The sequence below is a fragment of the Pinus tabuliformis genome, chromosome Q (genome assembly GCF_031772625.1).
Source record: "Pinus tabuliformis cultivar Carrire ecotype Pingquan chromosome Q, CPIR1, whole genome shotgun sequence".
Classification (NCBI taxonomy): Eukaryota; Viridiplantae; Streptophyta; class Pinopsida; order Pinales; family Pinaceae; genus Pinus; species Pinus tabuliformis.
In genome coordinates this window covers 386,081,508-386,100,880 of record NC_142296.1, presented here as the reverse complement: position 1 = coordinate 386,100,880, position 19,373 = coordinate 386,081,508, and the positions used below count along the sequence as shown (strand labels likewise).

The 19,373-nt window shown below is 33.2% G+C and overlaps 1 protein-coding gene and 1 long non-coding RNA gene across 2 annotated transcripts; both read left to right on the top strand.

Moving 5' to 3' along the window:
- The first annotated feature begins 275 nt into the window (after positions 1-275).
- On the top strand, positions 276-1,902 carry LOC149219796 (uncharacterized). Its single transcript, XM_089382680.1, has one exon. It carries the CDS (start codon positions 730-732, stop codon positions 1,285-1,287), a length of 558 nt encoding a protein of 185 aa, XP_089238806.1. The 5' UTR covers positions 276-729; the 3' UTR covers positions 1,288-1,902.
- A 960-nt stretch (positions 1,903-2,862) lies between these two features.
- Positions 2,863-18,563, top strand: LOC149219795 (uncharacterized). The gene is made up of 3 exons (XR_016248723.1): positions 2,863-4,459; positions 17,462-17,539; positions 18,394-18,563. It is a non-coding gene; the product is annotated as an uncharacterized LOC149219795 (long non-coding RNA).
- The last annotated feature ends 810 nt before the right edge of the window (positions 18,564-19,373 follow it).

Below are 19,373 nucleotides of genomic sequence, written 5' to 3'. Positions count from 1 at the left end.
GCTTAGGGAGACTCCCCTTAGGTGAGCTTTCGTTAAAATGGGACTTCTTATATAAAAATTCCAGAAATTCAAAACACGAGTAGAAAGGAATCGATTATTATTAGGCCGATAGGCCTTCCTTTGAAAGAAACTTTCGTCGTCCTTTTGTTTCTGAGACTGACACCTGGCGTCCACATTCAGCGGGAAATTGTTCAATCATTTCTGTTATGGTCTTCATCCTTTAGGCGGAATGGTCGGCATTTTTGTTATCGGTGCCTAGCGGGGGTCGATATCCCTCGCTTCTGCTATCAATCGCGCCTGTCCCTCGCTTCTGCTATCATTCTCGCCTCTCTATCGCCGGAAATTGCTGTATGTGTCTCGTCAAGGTCAAGAAGAGTCCCAAGCCCGTGGCATCTTGCGCCATGCCTACGCTTCTTGGTAATTTATTGCTTTCGCCCTTTTCCCTTTGGTTTCCTCCAATCCTCAAGCTGTTAAATGCTGCCAGAGGATATGAACTTGAAGGATGCTAATTTTGGGGTTTAACTGTCAGGCATGAAGATAAACACTGATACTCTGATGGCGATAAAGGCAAAGGAAATTTATTGCTTTCGCCCTTTTCCCTTTGGTTTCCTCCAATCCCCAAGCTGTTAAATTCCTTGAGAGCCCACATATGCCTGGCCATTGCAATTTATATATTGATATCCACCGGAAGGAAGTCTTAGAGAGTGGATATCAGCCATCGGAGGGAAAATGGCGAACCAGTATTCCACCAAAAACTCTTTCGAAAGCCTGGTTGTGAGCACCATGATGAGTCGGCTAAATATGCGCAGCCCTTTTTTGGACACCAATACCTTCCTATCCAACTCGTATGATCGTATCATCGCGGACGAGAGCAAGAGCCCATTGGAGAGAGAGGAGGCGAAGCTGGAGAAGAATATCGTTCAGATTATATCTAGCGGGGACACTGATAAACTGAAGGCGAACTCCGGCCAGGCCGTCACCATTGGCGAGCACCAGGTTTGCGTGGGGTTCCACGAGGACCCAGAGCCCAGCTACCGCGTCTGGGAATGGCACGGTCACATCATGCTCTATGATGAGGAGAAGGGCTACACGGCAGAGTATATCTACGGGAATTTCTTCGAGAAGGCAACTGAGTTTAAGCGTAGAGCAGCTAAACCCCAGGAGAAGAAAGACAAGGAGAACGAGGCCTCCGGTGGAACTGTGGACTTAGGAGGGCTTATTGATACCGTCAACGAGATGAACGCTCGAATTTTGTGCAGAAATATGAGCGCCGGGTCCTTCAAGTGAAGCTGCACGGTGGTTAATCACCGGGGTTTTTGGGCTTAGGGTTTATGCGAACTTACTGGTAAGAAGCCCCCCCTTTAAAACAAAAAAATTATGTGCATTGGTTGGTTCTGGTAAGTCGGCTAATGCTTTATTACTTTGGGAAAAGTATTTTCTATAATAACTGGTGGGTGGTAGTTGCAATATGAAGTCCTGAATTATTTTTGAGATAATTGCAGCATTTAAAGGGGATTTGTGCTTGTAAATCAGAAATGTCATGTGCTTGGGTTTGTTTCAGATGTGGAAATTATTCAGTTTTTTCTGATGGTCCCAAACAGGTCTTCAGTGTTTCCATGCCCTGTGCATGTTGTTGTTGGACACGGCAATTGCATCCAATTCTGCAAAAAATGTTGTTCTTTGTGAAATATAAAGGACCTTTTATTTGTGTGAAATCCAGGTATTGTAACCGCTGCTCTGATAAAATTTAAATATATTGTTTTGAAATTGCATGGTTAGTGGTCTGGATGCTATAATATGTATTCACTGTACCAAACTCTGTAGCTATGCTCTCATAAGCAGAGAGCAGCTGAAAGATTTCCATAAATTACATATTAGATAGGGCTTTTGGCATGCTTCTTCTATTAAGAGAAGATTATGGACAATAATTCATTTATTATCTCCATTGTAGTTTCTTTATGCTGCTTCTTTTAAAAATAATTGGAACCTGTATTGTCTTAATCAAGATGTATTATTCCTTATTAAATTTGTTATTGCATATAGATAAGGGAGGTGCTCTAGGCCCAGATCTTATTTTGCTATTGCACGTAGAGAAAGGAGGTAATCTAGGCCTGTCTGGTGATAATGTGATGGTATTTTAATAAAATGAAGAATAGAACCATATCTTGGCAGGGATTAATTATTTATTTTACTTGTCATATTTGAATAACAATAAACTACTCTAAGCCAGTCTGGGGATGATGTGATGGTATTTTAATAAGATGAATTACAGAGCCATATCAGGGATGAATTAGTTATTTTCCTTCATATTTAAATAATAATAAACTAACATAGATCCTGTTAAACAGGGCTGTATATTTGAATAACAATCAAGGTGTATATTTAAATAACAATTGTAAATAAACTAGCATAGATCAATGTTAGCCCGGCAGGATATATTGTGTTATTAGTTGTTGAGAGGTAGGAATCTCAAGTTTTTGATCCTTAATAAATTGTGTATTATTTGTTGAGAGGTATGCATTTCAAGTTTTTTATCCTTAATAAATTAATTTAACATTGATTTATTGGTTAGTTTTCTCTCAAGGATTAAAAAAGCCTGGTTCAATATAAAATAGTATATGCTAAAATTCAATTTGAGATGGTTCAGCATAAAATTTTATATACAAAAATTCAATTCGAGATTTTTCCATTGAGCTTTAGGTGTAGTTTACTTTGCAGTTTTACAATGTAAAACTATTTTTTTGGGTGGGTATTTTCTAATATAAAGTTGATTCCAGAGGGAGTTCTTGACGTTTGTTGTTTATTTATGTAATAACAATTATATCTGTCTCTGTTTGTGTTGAATTGAGAAAATATCCTTCTCTGAGCTACGAGAAATATCTGGACTTGAGTTACGAACTTACCTTCTAAATCCAGGATGCAAAATTTCACTGATGAACTCGTATTTTATCTTGGAAGGTTTGATGGCTTATACCGTTAGTTTGGTTGAAACATATAAATAGCCCATTGTCCATGCATTGTGTGGTGATCTGACAAATAAAAGAATTTGTCATTTTGTTTCTTAGCTATAGCAATGATCTGATGCAATAAAACTTTGATTTAGAAGTCATTTTTCCAGATTCAAATAGAAGTGTTCATCTTTTATTTATTTAGTAGTGTATATATTAATGGGAAGGACTATCCTGTGTACATGGTTATGGTCATATGTACCATATTTATTTTCCAATTACTCACTTTCCATGAGATGCATCTGATAATAAGTTGGTACCAACTTTAGTGCCATGTCAGCTGAGCTGTGGTCTCACTGTAAAAATGTGGGAGTTTACTATTGCTGGCCCAAGTTGGGCTCCCAGGAAAAATAAGAGAATTCTCAGCCATATACCCAGAAGTGCAGTTCTGATATGAATAGATTTTAGCAGCAGATTGGGGAAATCAGTCCCTGACTTGGCCAAAAAATAAGGGGTGTTATGGTAAGGAGAAAAGAAAAATTTAACCCTGCAATCATATCATCTAAATTTAATTTAAAGCACTGGCCTGACAATGGTATCATAACAGAATAGAAATCATGATCAGGTCACATCTGGTTTCTAGCATTATTTTCCTTCCAAAATTTAACTCACTTCTTTTGTGGACCCCAAGGTTCATCATTCAAATTCACAAAGCTACTTTGAATCTACTGAGGGTTAAAATGGAACTATTTTGTATTTTTGTGTGTGCCTGTGTAATTGAAGCTGAACATAATTGCAAGGGTCATCTTTATTCTTCCCTGGAATTCACTACAGGTGCTGCGCTTTCTGTTATATGTAATAGGATGTTTCCCTGAAAGGTTTCCCATGCTGAATAGGATTTATGTTGTGCACAAATGCAAATTTAAGGTTCCACACATCAAAATTTAATGCACTCCAAGTGCTATGCTTTTTCTGATTTTGATGCCAGCTGACTTATCTTAGGATTTATGTGTGCAATGCAATTCTAGGGTTCTGTACATTGCAGTTTATGCTCCACGTGCTTTGCAATTTCCGTGCCTCCCAGAATATTACATTCTCGATTCTCTGCACTCCGACCTTGTTGCCCCGGACACCCATTAACGACAGCAACAACGACAACCGAAGAAGAAAAGTATTATGAAGTTGAGGTTGAAAATGCAGAGGACGAATCAGATTCTGATGTTGGGGGAGATAAAGACAACCAGCAAGTAAAGGGCAAGGGATTGAGGTGGGCTGATGTAGACGACAATGGATTGGATAAGGCGCAAAAAAGGCTCATAGAAGCTCTGCCTCCAAAGTTGTCTGGAAGGAGCAAGGCCTTGATGAAACATATAATTTGTTTATCAGAAGAGGATGATCCATCTGAATTAATCATGAAGTGGGTGAGAATAATGAAGCCCAAAAGAGTAGATTGGCTTGCAGTCCTCAAACAGATGGAGGAACAGAACCTCAACCATCCCCTCTTCTTCAAGGTCAGTGGCTTTTCAATTATTATAGATGTGCTTCTTAAATATAGATGGACTGAGTAAATTATTAACCAAGTTGATCTGTATGACATTTTCTTTTCAGTCCACTAATGCTTTTACTGCTCTGCAATTTATGCCATATGCCATACGAAGCTTCTTGGCAGTGTTATCAGGCTCTGCCATATGCCATACGAAGCTTCTTGGCAGTGTTATCAGGCTCTTCCCAGTCCAAGTGGAGTCGCGAGTTTGACTATGTTTTAAGAGGAAACAGAGTCTAATCAGCTGAATCTGAATCAATCCCGACTTATTCTTTAAAGTTTAACTCATAAATATCACCCAAACTCACTGTTACCACTCAAATTATCACCTAGGAGGAAAAGTCCTAACCTCAATGGGACAGCCTAGACGCATAATAGTGATGGGACAGCCTAGACGCATAATAGGCAAGCCACTCACTGTCACCTTGATGGCCTTGCCCGACCAAGGAGACTGCCTATCCCAGGGGGAATCCGCATGATCAATTTAAACTTAGATTGTTGGGAGAGAAATTGGAAAATACTAGCATGAATTGACTATTCTTATGCTTAACTCAATCAAATCGATTCATTCGTCAAAGATGTGAGAATACACAAAATTCATATACTCGTTAAAATTCTAAGCTTCCAAGAGCAGGCATCCATATGTTCTAAGGCTAACTGTATCAGACAATCAGGCTACCGCAGGCACTCCATGCATTTGTTCATCTGATCGAAAATCACGGCCTCTTCCTCTTCCACGACCTACAATCCCATCTGTGCCATAGACAATGGGGCCCATATTATATAATCAGTTGCTCAGTCCAATCACATTGAACCCAAGGGTACTTTTTGGCAAATGACATTCACTAGCCAATTGGATAAGCGGTTCTCTGCTTGAGATTTCTGAGTACCAAAATTACTTCGTTGCACCCTCCTTTGGTTAGACACAGGTGGAACCCAAAAGGCTCTAAAGATTAGAAGTCTAGATGGAGGGCGTCTAAACATGAGAAGGTCTAGATGGAGGCCAACTATTTGCGAGGAAGAGAGGTGGGCAGCCCCAGGCCTTAAGAACATAGTCGTGGGCCTTTTTTTTATACGGAATCTCCCCATTTTTTGAGTTGAGTGGGGTCGCAGGCCTTAAGGAGAACATGGGCTGGGCTTCTCTTTTTAACATTAGCTCCCATTTTTTTGATTAGAACGAGGTCGTAGATCTTAACAAGTCTGCATGGTAGATGGAATACCTGCCCACTCTGGGATAGAATGTAGCCGAGAAATAACTGGGAAAGGTAGGGATACCAGCCCTCAATGTCAGTTAATTTTGCAAAGAATAACCAAATCAATAATGAAATTCATTTCATTTTTATGTTGAGAATACAAAATCTGGTATCAATTCTTTGCAAAGAATAACCAAATCAATAACGAAGTTCATTTTTATGTTGAGAATATGAAATCTAGTGTCAAATCTAGTGTAAAAAAAATTACGTTATAGATCACAATTCAATGAAATTTATCATTAAAAACTACAATCTGTATGTCTTAAGTGTTTCTACAAAATACATGATTAAGGTAGCTGAACAAGTACATGGAACAATCTTGTTTCTTATACAATGACAAAGGATTTTAAGTTTGGCTTCAATCCCACAAGTTGCATTTGTCTAAAAAGCTTCAGGAATTTTAGAACGTATCCATTCTAAGCATATCCAGTAATCAACGTATCCATTCTGAGCATATCCAGCAATCATGGTTGTCCAAAAAGCCACACTATGTTCCGACATTGCCTGAAAGAGTTTCAGAGCTTCACCAACAAGCCCACTCTGTGCATATCCAGCAAGCATGGTCGTCCAAGATACCATACTTCTTACAGACATTTTTTCAAGCACTTACGTGCTCTTTTTAATACTCCCACATTTTAAATACATGTCTACATAGGCACTCCCCACAAAATCATCACAAACAAACCCACCCCTAATTACTTCTTTATGGATCTCCATGCCCTGTTCTAGAGCTACCAAGTTGGCCCATGTCGGAAGGACACTCCTCACCTCTGCAACCGACATTTGCTAGAAAATCTCAAGAGCCTCAACATTGTGCCCATTCTGCGCATACCCAACAATCATTGTCGTCCATGAAATCACATTGAGCTCAGGCATTTCTTGAAAGAGCTCTACGTCCAACATATACCCTGCAATGATGCAATTCTAGGATACCCTCTTTCGTTTGGTATTTTGTCAAACAGATGGCAGACATCCTCTATACTTCCATATATTGCATATGAATGTACAAGAGCAATATCCACGACATCAGACTGAAAACCCCTAGTGATTATCACTTCATGCATGGCCTTGAGGGCTCCCTGATTTGGACAAACCTGAACACAACACTCGAAAAGGTGAACTGATTGGGTTGGACGTTGGTTCTTCGCTGCATTTGGGAAAAAATTATTAATGCTTCTTCAATGAACCCATGCTTTGTGTATCCTGAAATCATGGAAAACATTATTAATGGTTCTTTAGCGAACACATGCTTTATGTATCCTGAAGTCATGGCAGTCCATGAGAAGGCATCTCATGTAGCCGTAAGGCCGAAAACTCTGCGAGCGTCATGGAGACTCCTGCATCTAGCATACATATTGATAAGTGTATTCGATATATCTCTTGGATTAACTTTCCATCAGACAATGTTTTTGCTTTCATCTTGATGCAGGCCTGCAAGAGATAAACATATGTGCATGCGTCATGGCCTTGCCACCAGTCGCTGGCTGACCAGCATGCCAACAGCCACATGCTAATAGTGACACATACATGCAGAGGCACATGGCAGCAATACGCCATGGTGAAAATAGCAACAATACACCATCATGTTGCAAAGCATGCCAAAGTAGTTCACGTAAAATGCTATGTTTTAATGCTAGCCTTAAAACTAGCATTAATCAACCTCACCCATTGAATTTTGATTTATGTCGTGATCTATGTCCCAAGTTTACGTCCAAATATAAGGATCACAGCAATAAGACTCCAAACTTTATGAACAGAGTTGTCAATTTTCGATAGGCCAAAAAAATTATTTAACAGTACATGAATCAAAAATACTTTATATTAAGCTTATTGTTTTGGTTGAAACTAATGCTAGTGGGAGCAATATCGATCGCTATATACCATGCCATGGGCAGGTATAATAAGAACATAGGGTTGGGCTTGAGCTCTTAATCTTCTTTATTGCTATGTTACCAACCAGCTCTGTTGAAAAAAACAGAGTTTTCAGGGTTCTCCTGGGTGAAACCCAGCTGGGCTCTGCTGCTGACCTTAGTTAACTAGGTCACGAGTCTGACTCTCTGCTGACAACTTAAACTTGCCATTATTAAGTCATCTCTGTGAGCACTTGTGGGTTGGAACCTGATTGGTGAGCGCATTTCACAAAAATTAAGCAAAACACACCTTTTTATCTGATGCCCCTCCAGTGGACTTGCGGTCGAAAATTTGATGAGGGATTATAGTCCCAGCCCAAAACTAATTGCTATTTTTTTAAACAGAGTGTGCTGAGGGTTTTGGGGGTTGCTGAATCGATCCTTTGCCTAAGAAGATTGGAAAATGAAAATTTTACTAATTGTTTGCTGGAAAAGTGAAGTTTGCTGCTTGTTTTGGATAATGCATATCAAGCTTCATCGGTGAGTACCTCATGAGTTATACCCTGCTAGACAAGTCAAAATTACATGCAGATGGACATATGCCTTTAAATATGTGACAATGGATTAAATAATGTGTCCTCTTTAGTTGGTGGTCTGCACTCATTAAAGCTATATTCTTCTCTTCTGGAAACTTTCCAGTTTTGTCACTCAACATTCTCGTAGATGTTTTCTTCCAAATTGTAGGATATAATTTCAGATGTAATTTCCAGCATTATTTCTCAGTGTGCCCATAAATCAACACTGCAATGATTGCAGTGATTCCTGGTGTTGTCTTTTGAGTCACTGAGCAGTGGTGAAAGTCCTATTTCTGTTCGTTTGCTTAGGAGATTTTTGATGTTAGGTACCTTTCCTTGGTTTTCCATTTCCCCACTGCTGGTTTTCTGTTCTTGTACTCAATAAATAGAGCCTTCTTACCAGCATCATTAAGGTTCTTTACTTCAAATGGGGTAAATTCCTTTCTGATGTAGCCATGTAGTTCTCCTCAATTTTTTATCAACGTTTGAGGAACTTCTACTTTGAGATTTAGCAAGCTTGCTGATTTCTTATATTCAGTGGTGTAGTCCTGAACAATTTTTCTTGTGTTTGTGAAAATATCACAATTAAATGGATCTTCTTGATATCCAATATCGTAGAACTGATCCTTCAACAGCATTTTGAATGTCTCCCATGATACTATCGAGGGTCTCCTTTGCTGCTTCAAAGATTGCATATAGCTGTCTCACCTTAAAGCATGGTGGAAGATAACGAGGAAGTCCTCAAATTCAGAAGGTTTCAGGCTGTTTAACCTTAGTATGCTCTTGATGAGAATTTCCTTCTTTCTTGAAATTTACTGAGCATTCCTCTTTCTTTGTCATTCGATGGGTCATCATTTTTGTTAACATACCAATATTTGTTTTTAACCGACTAAGGATGATCTTTTGTTCTTCTCTTTCTTCTTGGTATTGTTTGTCAATATGAAAGACCAAATACACAATGCATGGGAGATGTAAAATATGATCTTTATATCAAATGGGGCCATTGCATACAATGAGGCAGATCTCCTTTTATATTACTGGTTATTTGTTGTACAACTAATTTCCCTAATCACGTTATTTACAAGTGAATTTGAATTAATCTTACCAAAATTTTTAGTTCCTTGAAGTTTATCTATTATGTTATCAATGCATGGCAATGGATATCAGTTTTTAAGGGTATGGATCAACAATCGTCAACACTTTTAACTGCTTTGAAGTTTTTCTTTGCTCTGTTGGATCAGGTGACACACTTTTAACCGTTGATTTGAAGTGTGACTGCTTTTTCCAAATATCAGTTGAGTTGACTGCTTGTCCAATAAAAAAAATTTAAAATAAAATTAAAATAATTTAAAATAAAAATTTCTAGAAAACATTGGCTTAAATCAAGCCATATGGAAAAAATCTAAAGAAAATAATAAGCTTTCAGCAATTTATAGATTGCTATATACCTAGCATACTTAGCAGTGGGCAGGTATAATAACAAGAAAGAGGCTAGGTACTTTTTTCACTCATTTGATAAAAAAATCTCACCACTCCTTATTTTTGTTCTAGCAGTTAATGTTGTATTAACTAACTGTTTATTAAAAAAATCAACAATAGAAATCAAATAGAAAGCGGTATGGTTCAATGCCTAAACAGTGGATATCAAGCTCTACAACATCTTACTTAGATTTTCGATAAACAAATTGCACAATGAAAAGGATGCCAACTTTGATGGTTATTGCACATCCACCATAGAACGTGTCTTGACTCCTTATGTTCTCGTTTCTTCTGTCAAAGTCCAATATAAGTGTTTAAACATATAACGAAACTTCTCTTGCAAAGTATTTACAGTAGTTGAATTTAATGTGATTGTACATTTTTTTGCATATAAAATATTTTTGAATTTGATTGATAAAAACGATGTCAATTATTTAACATTTTTTTCGTCAAATTTTAAAATAGTTTCGAAATCTAATTAAAATAAAAATAACCAGTATAAAATAACTTAGATTTTTTTTTTCTATTTGTTTACTACAACGAGTCTTTTAATATTTTCCTGTGCTTGAAATTGTACTATTGTAACAATATTTGCACTGGAGCTTATCATGAAAGAGACAAGGTGGTTGCAAATTACATATCAATTCCCAACATTGAGTGAGATGTATGCACTATATGGCAGAGTAATAAAAGCTATGACACACCTGTACATATGTCACTAAATCTGGAGTGGCTTTATTTAGAGTTGGCTCCTGATAGCGAAGAAATTCTTTCAAAGTTGGTGCTGGTCTTTAATGTTCATGTTGATACTCTTCTTTCTCCTTAGTTTTTTTCAAATGTTCAATGGTGTATAATGTAATTAGGTAAATGTTTAATTATATTGATGGTGTACAATGTAATTAGGTCAATGTTTAATAATATTAATGGATTAGGTAAATGTTTAATAATATTAATGGTGTAAAATGTAATTAATTTAATTACATTTTTTTCATTATTTTTGGGTGAAATGTTTGATATATTATATTATAATTTTGGTTACTTAAAATAAAATAAAAATAACATTATTAAAATAAAAATTATAAGTTATTATTTATTTTATCAATTTTTGTTGGGTAGTTAAGGTAAATTTGAAATAAAAATAAAAATAACCCTATATTAAAATAAAAAGTTATTATTTTTTTAATTAATTTTTATTGGGTAGTTATGGTAAATTTGACTTGGTCAAGTTAGTTTTTGAGTTCTGAGTTTATGAGAACCCATGGTATTGTCCATGGGATTTAAATCCCTTTTTAGTAGATAAAGAGTTAAAATGGATCTAGATTGGTATTAATGATAGACAGTTTAACAAATTGTTTAAATTAAATGCTTTTTAACTAAATAAATTATATATAAGAGAGCCTTCTAAGTTATGTAAGTTTGAGCCTTTTAATTGAATTGTGTATAAATGTTAATAATCTTTAAAATTTTGAAATTTCAATAGTGATTTTAGTAAACTTTTTTAAAAATAATAAAATCTTAATATTTAATAAAAATAATGAAATTAATATAAGTGAGACAAAATTATCATTAAATCTAAAAAAAATAGATTTAAAATTTAATATAAATGATATATTTAATTATCAATTATTTAACAAGTATAATTTATCAATATATTTTAAATTAAAAGAAATATAAAGTTGAATTATAAATGATTTAATAACTTTTTATATTAATACAATGTGAATTTCAGCTATTTAAATCATTTAATATATTAGCCTAAATCATTTATCAATTATTGAGAGGGGTCAAATTTTTTGAAGTGAAAACCTCTTTTTTTAGTGCAAAACTTGAAGAAATGTTTGCATGCCAAAAAATTTGATCCCTCTTAGCATTTAATAAATTCAGAATTAATATGGATCTACACTGGTTCTAATTAGTGTACCATGTCATTGCTACTCAACAAGTATTTAATCTTATTTATAAATTAACATAACATTTATTATTAGGCTTACCAATCTAGTTCCAAAATGACAATGGTATGTTTACAACATTTGATTGAGTGATTACACTTGTGACTCAATAACAAGGTAATATTCAACTATGAAAGACATAATTCCACTAGGAGGGTATGCTACCATTTGGTTCACTTTCCATATACTTCATGATAATTGTTCTTTTTTTGCAAGGTGTTGGTTCTCATTATTACTTTGATTATAAACAACATAGATAATAAATCATAACACTGGTTCAACATATACCATTCATGAATTTTAAGGTTAGCATTGAATATAGTAGTAATACATAAGCATACTCTTGTATGCTCCTCATAGTACAATGGTATTTCCCTTAAATTAAATCTTGTGATTATGTTGGAGTCCTCAACAATAACTACATCCCTTTGCACAATGCCCTTGAGGAACTTGACTCCTTGATACATTGTTAGTGCTTTCACTTGTTATTAGTTGCGTGTCCCTATCTCCAGGAAAATTTTAATTTATAGGGACCTCTTCCACTTAGCAAAGCACAAAGCAAGGTCTTGATCTCCATTAAATCCATTCCCTCTAGTTCCATAGTGTTGGCATAAAGAATTTTAGCTACTGTTTGCTCTTTGGGTATCCCTAAAATTCGTATACCTTGGCTCATTACAGTGATGAATCAGACAAGTGTATAATGTGATTTCAATGACACCTTATCTCATTTGTAGTGAACATTTCTACCAGCTCCATGCAGAGGACCCTCTTTTCAATATGTTTTCAATTCTATGTTTTGAAATTTTTTTAATTAGAAATGTAAAATCATAAATTTAATTAATTATATGTTTTAAATTTTATTTTTAAATTAAAAATATAAAATCATAAATTTAAATGGTTCAAATTACATTATAATGCACTTAATATTTATAATATGGGTAGTCCTTTCCAAATTTATACTTTCCATTATATATTAAATATTATCCATTAAAATGAAAATAAATATCTACAAATTTTAATAATAATAAAGAATTTGACATGTTAATATTTTTTTATTAGTAATTTTAAAATTATAAATTACAATTTTTGAAATTATATTACATTTTTCATGTATTATTGTATATAATATTTATAAAATTAAATAAAATAACCATATATTTAATAAAAATTTTTATTATTATCAATTTTATGGTTTGAAATTTTTCCAAAATAAAAATATAAAATTATAATTTTAAATGGTTCAAATTTCATTGTAATTCACTTGATATTTATAATATTTATGGGCTTTTCCAAGTTTATGTTTTCTACTTTATATTACATATTATTGATTAAGATAAAAACAAATATCTACAGATTTAAATAATTGCATGGAGAGACTTTAGTCCAACATGAATGATTACATGGGAGATTTTAGCCCAAAGTGAATGAGATGTTCTAAGGTTATGTAATGTTATTTAAACTTGTTAATTTAGTTAAATTACATAAATATAATATAAAATAAAATAAAATAAGAATTATAATTATTAATAATTAAACCATTTTAGATTCATCTTAACTCTAGATTTAGATAGCCTACAAAGGGATCAAATTTCTCAAGGTACAAGCTTTTCCTTTAGATCCATCTTAAGAGTTTGTTCTATTTGCATGGTTTGGGAAATATTACAAAGACCCAAGATTTCACATGAGTGAGAGAGACAATTTACTTGATGTGGTTTATAAACATGTATATGCATCTCCTAGATGGGGAGGAGCATGTGGAGGGATATGGAGGTGAGTATGAGATTGTTTTGTGTGAGAAATCCATCACAACTTGTTAGATTTCTCACTCTACAATGTTTCTATGTGCTTGAGTTTGTGCTAAAAGGAAATCTAACACATGTTAGATTTTCTTTTACATTGCAATGTTCTTAATCTAGAACACATTAGACTTATTTAGTCCTAAAATGTTGTTATGTTCTTGTATTTGTGCTAGAAGGAAATATAGCATGTGTTAGATTTATTTCAAATTTAAATATGCTTGTGTTTGTGTTGAAAAAAAATTTAACACAAGCTAGATTTCTTATACTCTACAATGTTGTTGTTGGCAACGTGTATGTATTTGTGGTAGACATAAATTTAGTACTTGTTAGATTTCTCACTCTACAATGTTTCTATGTGCTGGAGTTTGTGCTAAAAGGAAATCTAACACATGTTATATTTTATTTTATATTGTAATGTTGTTAATCTAGCACACATTAGACCTATTTAGTACTACAATGTTGTTATGTTCTTGTGTTTGTGCTCGAAGAAAATATAGCATGTGTTAGATTTATTTTAAATTTAAATGTGCTTGTGTTTGGGTTGGAAGAAAATTTAACACAAGCTAGATTTCTTATACTCTACAATGTTGTTGTTGGCAGCGTGCTTGTATTTGTGGTAGACATAAATCTAGCACTTGCTAGATTTCTCACTCTACAATGTTTCTATGTGCTCGAGTTTGTGCTAAAAGGAAATCTAACACATGTTAGATTTTCTTTTACATTACAATGTTGTTAATATAGCACACATTAGACTTATTTAGTCCTAAAATGTTGTTATGTTCTTGTGTTTGTGCTAGAAGGAAATATAATATGTGTTAAATTTCTTTCAAATTTAAATTTGCTTGGGTTTGTGTTGGAAGAAAATTTAACACAAGCGAGATTTCTTATACTCTACAATGTTGTTGTTGGCAACGTGCTTGTATTTGTGGTAGACAAAAATCTAGCACTTCCTAGATTTCTCAACCTACAATGTTTCTATGTGCTTGAATTTGCGCTAAAAGGAAATCTAACACATGTTAGATTTTCTTTTACATTGCAATGTTGTTAAACTAGCACAAATTAGACTTATTTAGTCCTAAAATGTTGTTATGTTCTTGTGTTTGTGCTAGAAGGAAATATAGCATGTGTTAGATTTCTTTCAAATTTAAATGTGCTTGTTTTTGTGTTGGAAGAAAATTTAACACGAGTTAGATTTCTTATACTCTATAATGTTGTTGTTGGCAATATGTTGTATTTGTGGTAGACATAAATCTAGCACTTGCTAGAATTCTCAATCTACAATGTTTCTATGTGCTTGACTTTGAGCTAAAAGGAAATCTAACACATGTTAGATTTTCTTTTACATTGTAGTGTTGTTATATTTGTGGTAGACATAAATCTAGCACTTGCTAGAATTCTCAATCTACAATGTTTCTATGTGCTTGACTTTGAGCTAAAAGGAAATCTAACACATGTTAGATTTTCTTTTACATTGTAGTGTTGTTAATCTAGCACACATTAGACTTATTTAGTACTACAATGTTGTTATATTCTTGTGTTTGTGCTAGAAGGAAATATAACATGTGTTAGATTTCTTTCAAATTTAAATGTGCTTGTGTTTGTGTTGGAAGAAAATTAACACAATCTAGAATTCTTATACTGTACAATGTTGTTTTTAGCAACGTCCTTGTATTGGTGGTAGACATAAATCTAGCAGTTGCTAGATTTCTCACTCTTGAATGTTTCTATGTGCTTGAGTTTGTGCTAAAAGGAAATCTAACACATGTTAGATTTTCTTTTACATTGCAATGTTGTTAATCTAGCACACATTAGACTTATTTAGTCCTAAAATGTTGTTATGTTCTTGTGTTTGTGCTAGAAGGAAATATAACATGTGTTATATTTCTTTCAAATTTAATTTTGCTTGTGTTTGTGTGGGAAGAAAATTTAACACAAGCCAGATTTCTTATACTCTACAATGTTGTTATTGGCAACATGCTTGTATTTGTGGTAGACATAAATCTAGCACTTCCTAGATTTCTCACTCTACAATGTTTCTATGTGGTTGAGTTTGCACTAAAAGTAAATCTAACACATGTTAGATTTTCTTTTACATTGCAATGTTGTTAATCTAGTACACATTAGACTTATTTAATCCTAAAATGTTGTTATGTTGTGTTTGTGTTAGAAGGAAATATAGCATGTGTTAGATTTCTTTCAAATTTAAATGTGCTTGTGTTTCTGTTGAAAGAAAATTTAACACAACCTAGATTTCTTATACTCTACAATGTTGTTGTTGGCAACGTGCTTGTATTTGTGGTAGACATAAATCTAACACTTCCTAGATTTCTCACTCTACAATGTTTCTATGTGCTCGAGTTTGCGCTAAAAGGAAATCTAACACATGTTAGATTTTATTTTAAATTGCAATGTTGTTAATCTAGCACACATTAAACTTATTTAGTCCTACAATGTTGTTATGTTCTTGTGTTTGTGCTCAAAGGAAATATAACACGTGTTAAATTTCTTTCAAATTAAAATGTGCTTGTGTTCATGTTGGAAGAAAATTTAACACAATCTAGAATTCTTATACTCTACAATGTTGTTGTTGGCAACATGCTTGTATTTGTGGTAGACATAAATCTAGCACTTGATAGACTTCTCACTCTACAATGTTTCTATGTGCTCAAGTTTGAGCTAAAAGGAAATCTAACACATGTTAGATTTTATTTTACGTTGGAATGTTGTGAATGCTTACATGTTTCTGTTTAGGCTAAAAGGAAATCTAGCTTGTGCTAGATTTTTTTTTGTCGTGTAATGTTGCCATTGGAAATTTTTATATGTTTGTGTTATAAGTAAATGTAACACAGACTAAATTTTTTTCACCCTACAATGTTGTTATGTGATTATGTTTCCATTAGAAGGAAATATAGTATGCATTATATTTCTTTCACCTTGTAATGTTGTTATTTGCAACGTTCTTGTGTTTTTTATAGGAGGAAATCTTTGTACACTATCCCATTCTTAGACTACATATTCCATATGAAGGGCCTTCTAATCATTTTGGGGTTTAACATTTTTTATATTATAACAACAGTCTATGTAGGCATGGACTAAAACCTCATAGTCTCTAAAAGGCAAGGTCAAATGTCCCAAGAAATATTATTATTACAGTGTTTTTATTGACATTGTGTTTATGTTTTTGCTAGAAGGAAATTTAGCATCCACTAGATTTGCTTTACAATACAATGTTGTTGTTGGCAATCTTCTTGTATGCAATAGAATATAGTCTAGCATCGGTTACATTTCCTTTGCCTTGCAATATTTTTAATGACAATGTGTTTGTGTTTGTGGTAGAAGGAAATCTAGCTTGTGTTATATTTATTTTGTTTTGCAATGTTTTTCTTGGAAATATGAATGTGTTCGTACTAAAAATAATTCTAGAACGTGCTATATTTATTTCACCTTACAATGTTTTTTTTGACAATATCCATGCGTTTGTAATATAAATAAATCTAGGATGCGAATATTTCTTTTGCTTTTTAAGATTCTTGTTGGCAATATGCTTTTGTTCGTGTTAGAAGTAATTATATCACATTTTATATTTCTTTCACCTTGCAAAGTTGCTATGTGTTTTTCTTTGTGCTAGACGAAGATCTAGAAGAAAATCTAACGATTGCCATAGTTAATGTTCTTTCATTGTGTTTTGCTTTTATTTTTTCTAAAGCAAACTAAGAATGTACATGACTAGAAGAGATAAATTTTGTGTACATATGATGTTGTAGTTTCTACAATTGTTTTTATTTATTCACAATGTAATGTCTTTTGGAAATGTTCTTATGCTCGTGCTAGAAGGAAACCTAGTAGATGTTTGCTTTCCTATATTCACGATTAAAAGAACATAATCAATTATTTGGGGGTGCCCTTTTTCTAACCTTGATTAGCTATTATTGTGAGTTCTACACTTGTTATTGTTCTTGTTCATTTTGTTACACATATAATGATGTGAGTAGTTATAATATTTATAAATTCATATTTTCATCAATAATTTGAAACTATGATAACAATTTTTTACTTTATTTTCAGATACCATGGACTATGAAGCTAGCGAGAATTCAAAGGAAAAAGGAAGTTCAAGAAACACGACACCAAATTTTTTAAATGGTATGACAATTTTAGTTTATACTTTGTTACAATCGTTAGAGATTGTGTTAATAACTTGTTGTTGATTAATAAAACCTATGGAAATAGCCTTAGGAGTGGGGTTTTAATGAGGACAACCCATACTAACATGGGTATTTTTTTTTCCAAGAAATTTTAACTATGTGATAACTTTTAGTGTCATATACTAAACTTGCATAACATATGTACTCATTTATTATTGTGCGTGTAAATGGAAATCGTGTATTATAAGGTTGTTTAATACTATTTGTTATTTCATATCTTCCATAATATTTTTCTTTCTAGAAACCATGGAAATTTCTAGGCATGAAATTTGAAGTAAAGTAGCAAAGAGAAAAAGAAAAACAAATGATATACAAATGATGTCCCCTTCAACTGATATGGTGGTTTTATATTTTATGTACTCTTTTAGAAATGGTTGGATTAGGTGGTTTCTTTTCTTAGCAATTTTACCCACGTGATAACTTTTGGTGTCATATAGTAAAACTTGCATAGCATATGTACTCATTTATTATTGTCCATGTAAATGGAAATCATGTATGATAAGGTTGTTTAATAATATTTGGTATTTCATGTATTCCATAATATTTTTCTAGAAACTGCAGAATCTGGTGTGCTTGAAATTCAAAGTAAAGTAGTCAAGAAGAAACAAAAAAAAGTGATATACAAACATTGCTTCCTTCAACTCGTATGGTGGTTTTATATTTTATGTACACTCTCTTAGAAATGGTTAGATTAGGTGGTTTTTTAGTATTTATAAGAACATTATGTGACAATATTTGAAATTATATTTTCATTTTGATTAATGCAAATATTTTTTTTGTTGTTATTTGCAGAATTGGTTGGCCCAAAAGCAAATGAAATGTTACAACCATCACTTAAGAAAAAGAAAAGTTATTCAACTGAAAAGGTAGTATTAATAACACCTTCTACTTCTACTTTTGAAATGATTAAAAAATACAATACATATAATGAGTTTGTGCAAGATTGGTACATCCAAATAGAAGCTCCGATGAATATGTTTCATGATATGTATCTATTTGGATCAATAGATGGAAACGAACCAAAGATATTAGGAATAATAATTAATTTCTATGCTTACAATGAAAATGACATTGACTTTCAAGTGGAAATGATTAAAGAAAATGAGGTAAAATTAATTTCATGTCAAGTGGAGTATACAAATTTTAAACCAGATTTGATTGAAGCTTCAAGTATTGATTCAACAAATACGATAAAGATTTCAATGTTCAAGTTGGATAACTTTGAGAGCTTCTCTAAATCTGGACTAAATAGTTGTGCAGATCTTTTAAAATGCATCGCCACTATTCTGAGATATCGCTATGTAAGAAGTAAAAAAACATCATTTGTACTTCTTCATTTACAACAAAAAGGTAAATTTCTTGATAAAATTGATTCTCAACTACTTGCTTTGAGAAGAGTATATTTATTTGATTTGGAGGAGAATATAACAAAAGTGATTTCAAGCTCACTATAGAATTTCAAAAAACTAGGAAAGTTGAATTTGAAACAACTATAACCTTTCAAACCAATGTGATGAGATTCATGAAGCCTTCAAGCATTGCTATCTATTTTCAAACTCCTTTAATACAAAAGTGGTTGTCGAAAGATGTAAAAAAGCCCCCAAAGTGTTCAAATTAAGATCACAGGATAATGTAAATGTTCAAGTATTAGTGAAATCATTCCTAGAAAAAATTCAAACCTCATTACCCGATGCTCTTCTGCTTCCATTTGACATCAATGAGCTTGATCCATTGGTAAACTCTATCAAAATTATAAATGAGACAGATCTAAA

Bases quoted from the DNA above. Each gene is read 5' to 3' on its own strand.
- LOC149219796 (XM_089382680.1), top strand. From the start codon at position 730: ATGGCGAACCAGTATTCCACCAAAAACTCTTTCGAAAGCCTGGTTGTG.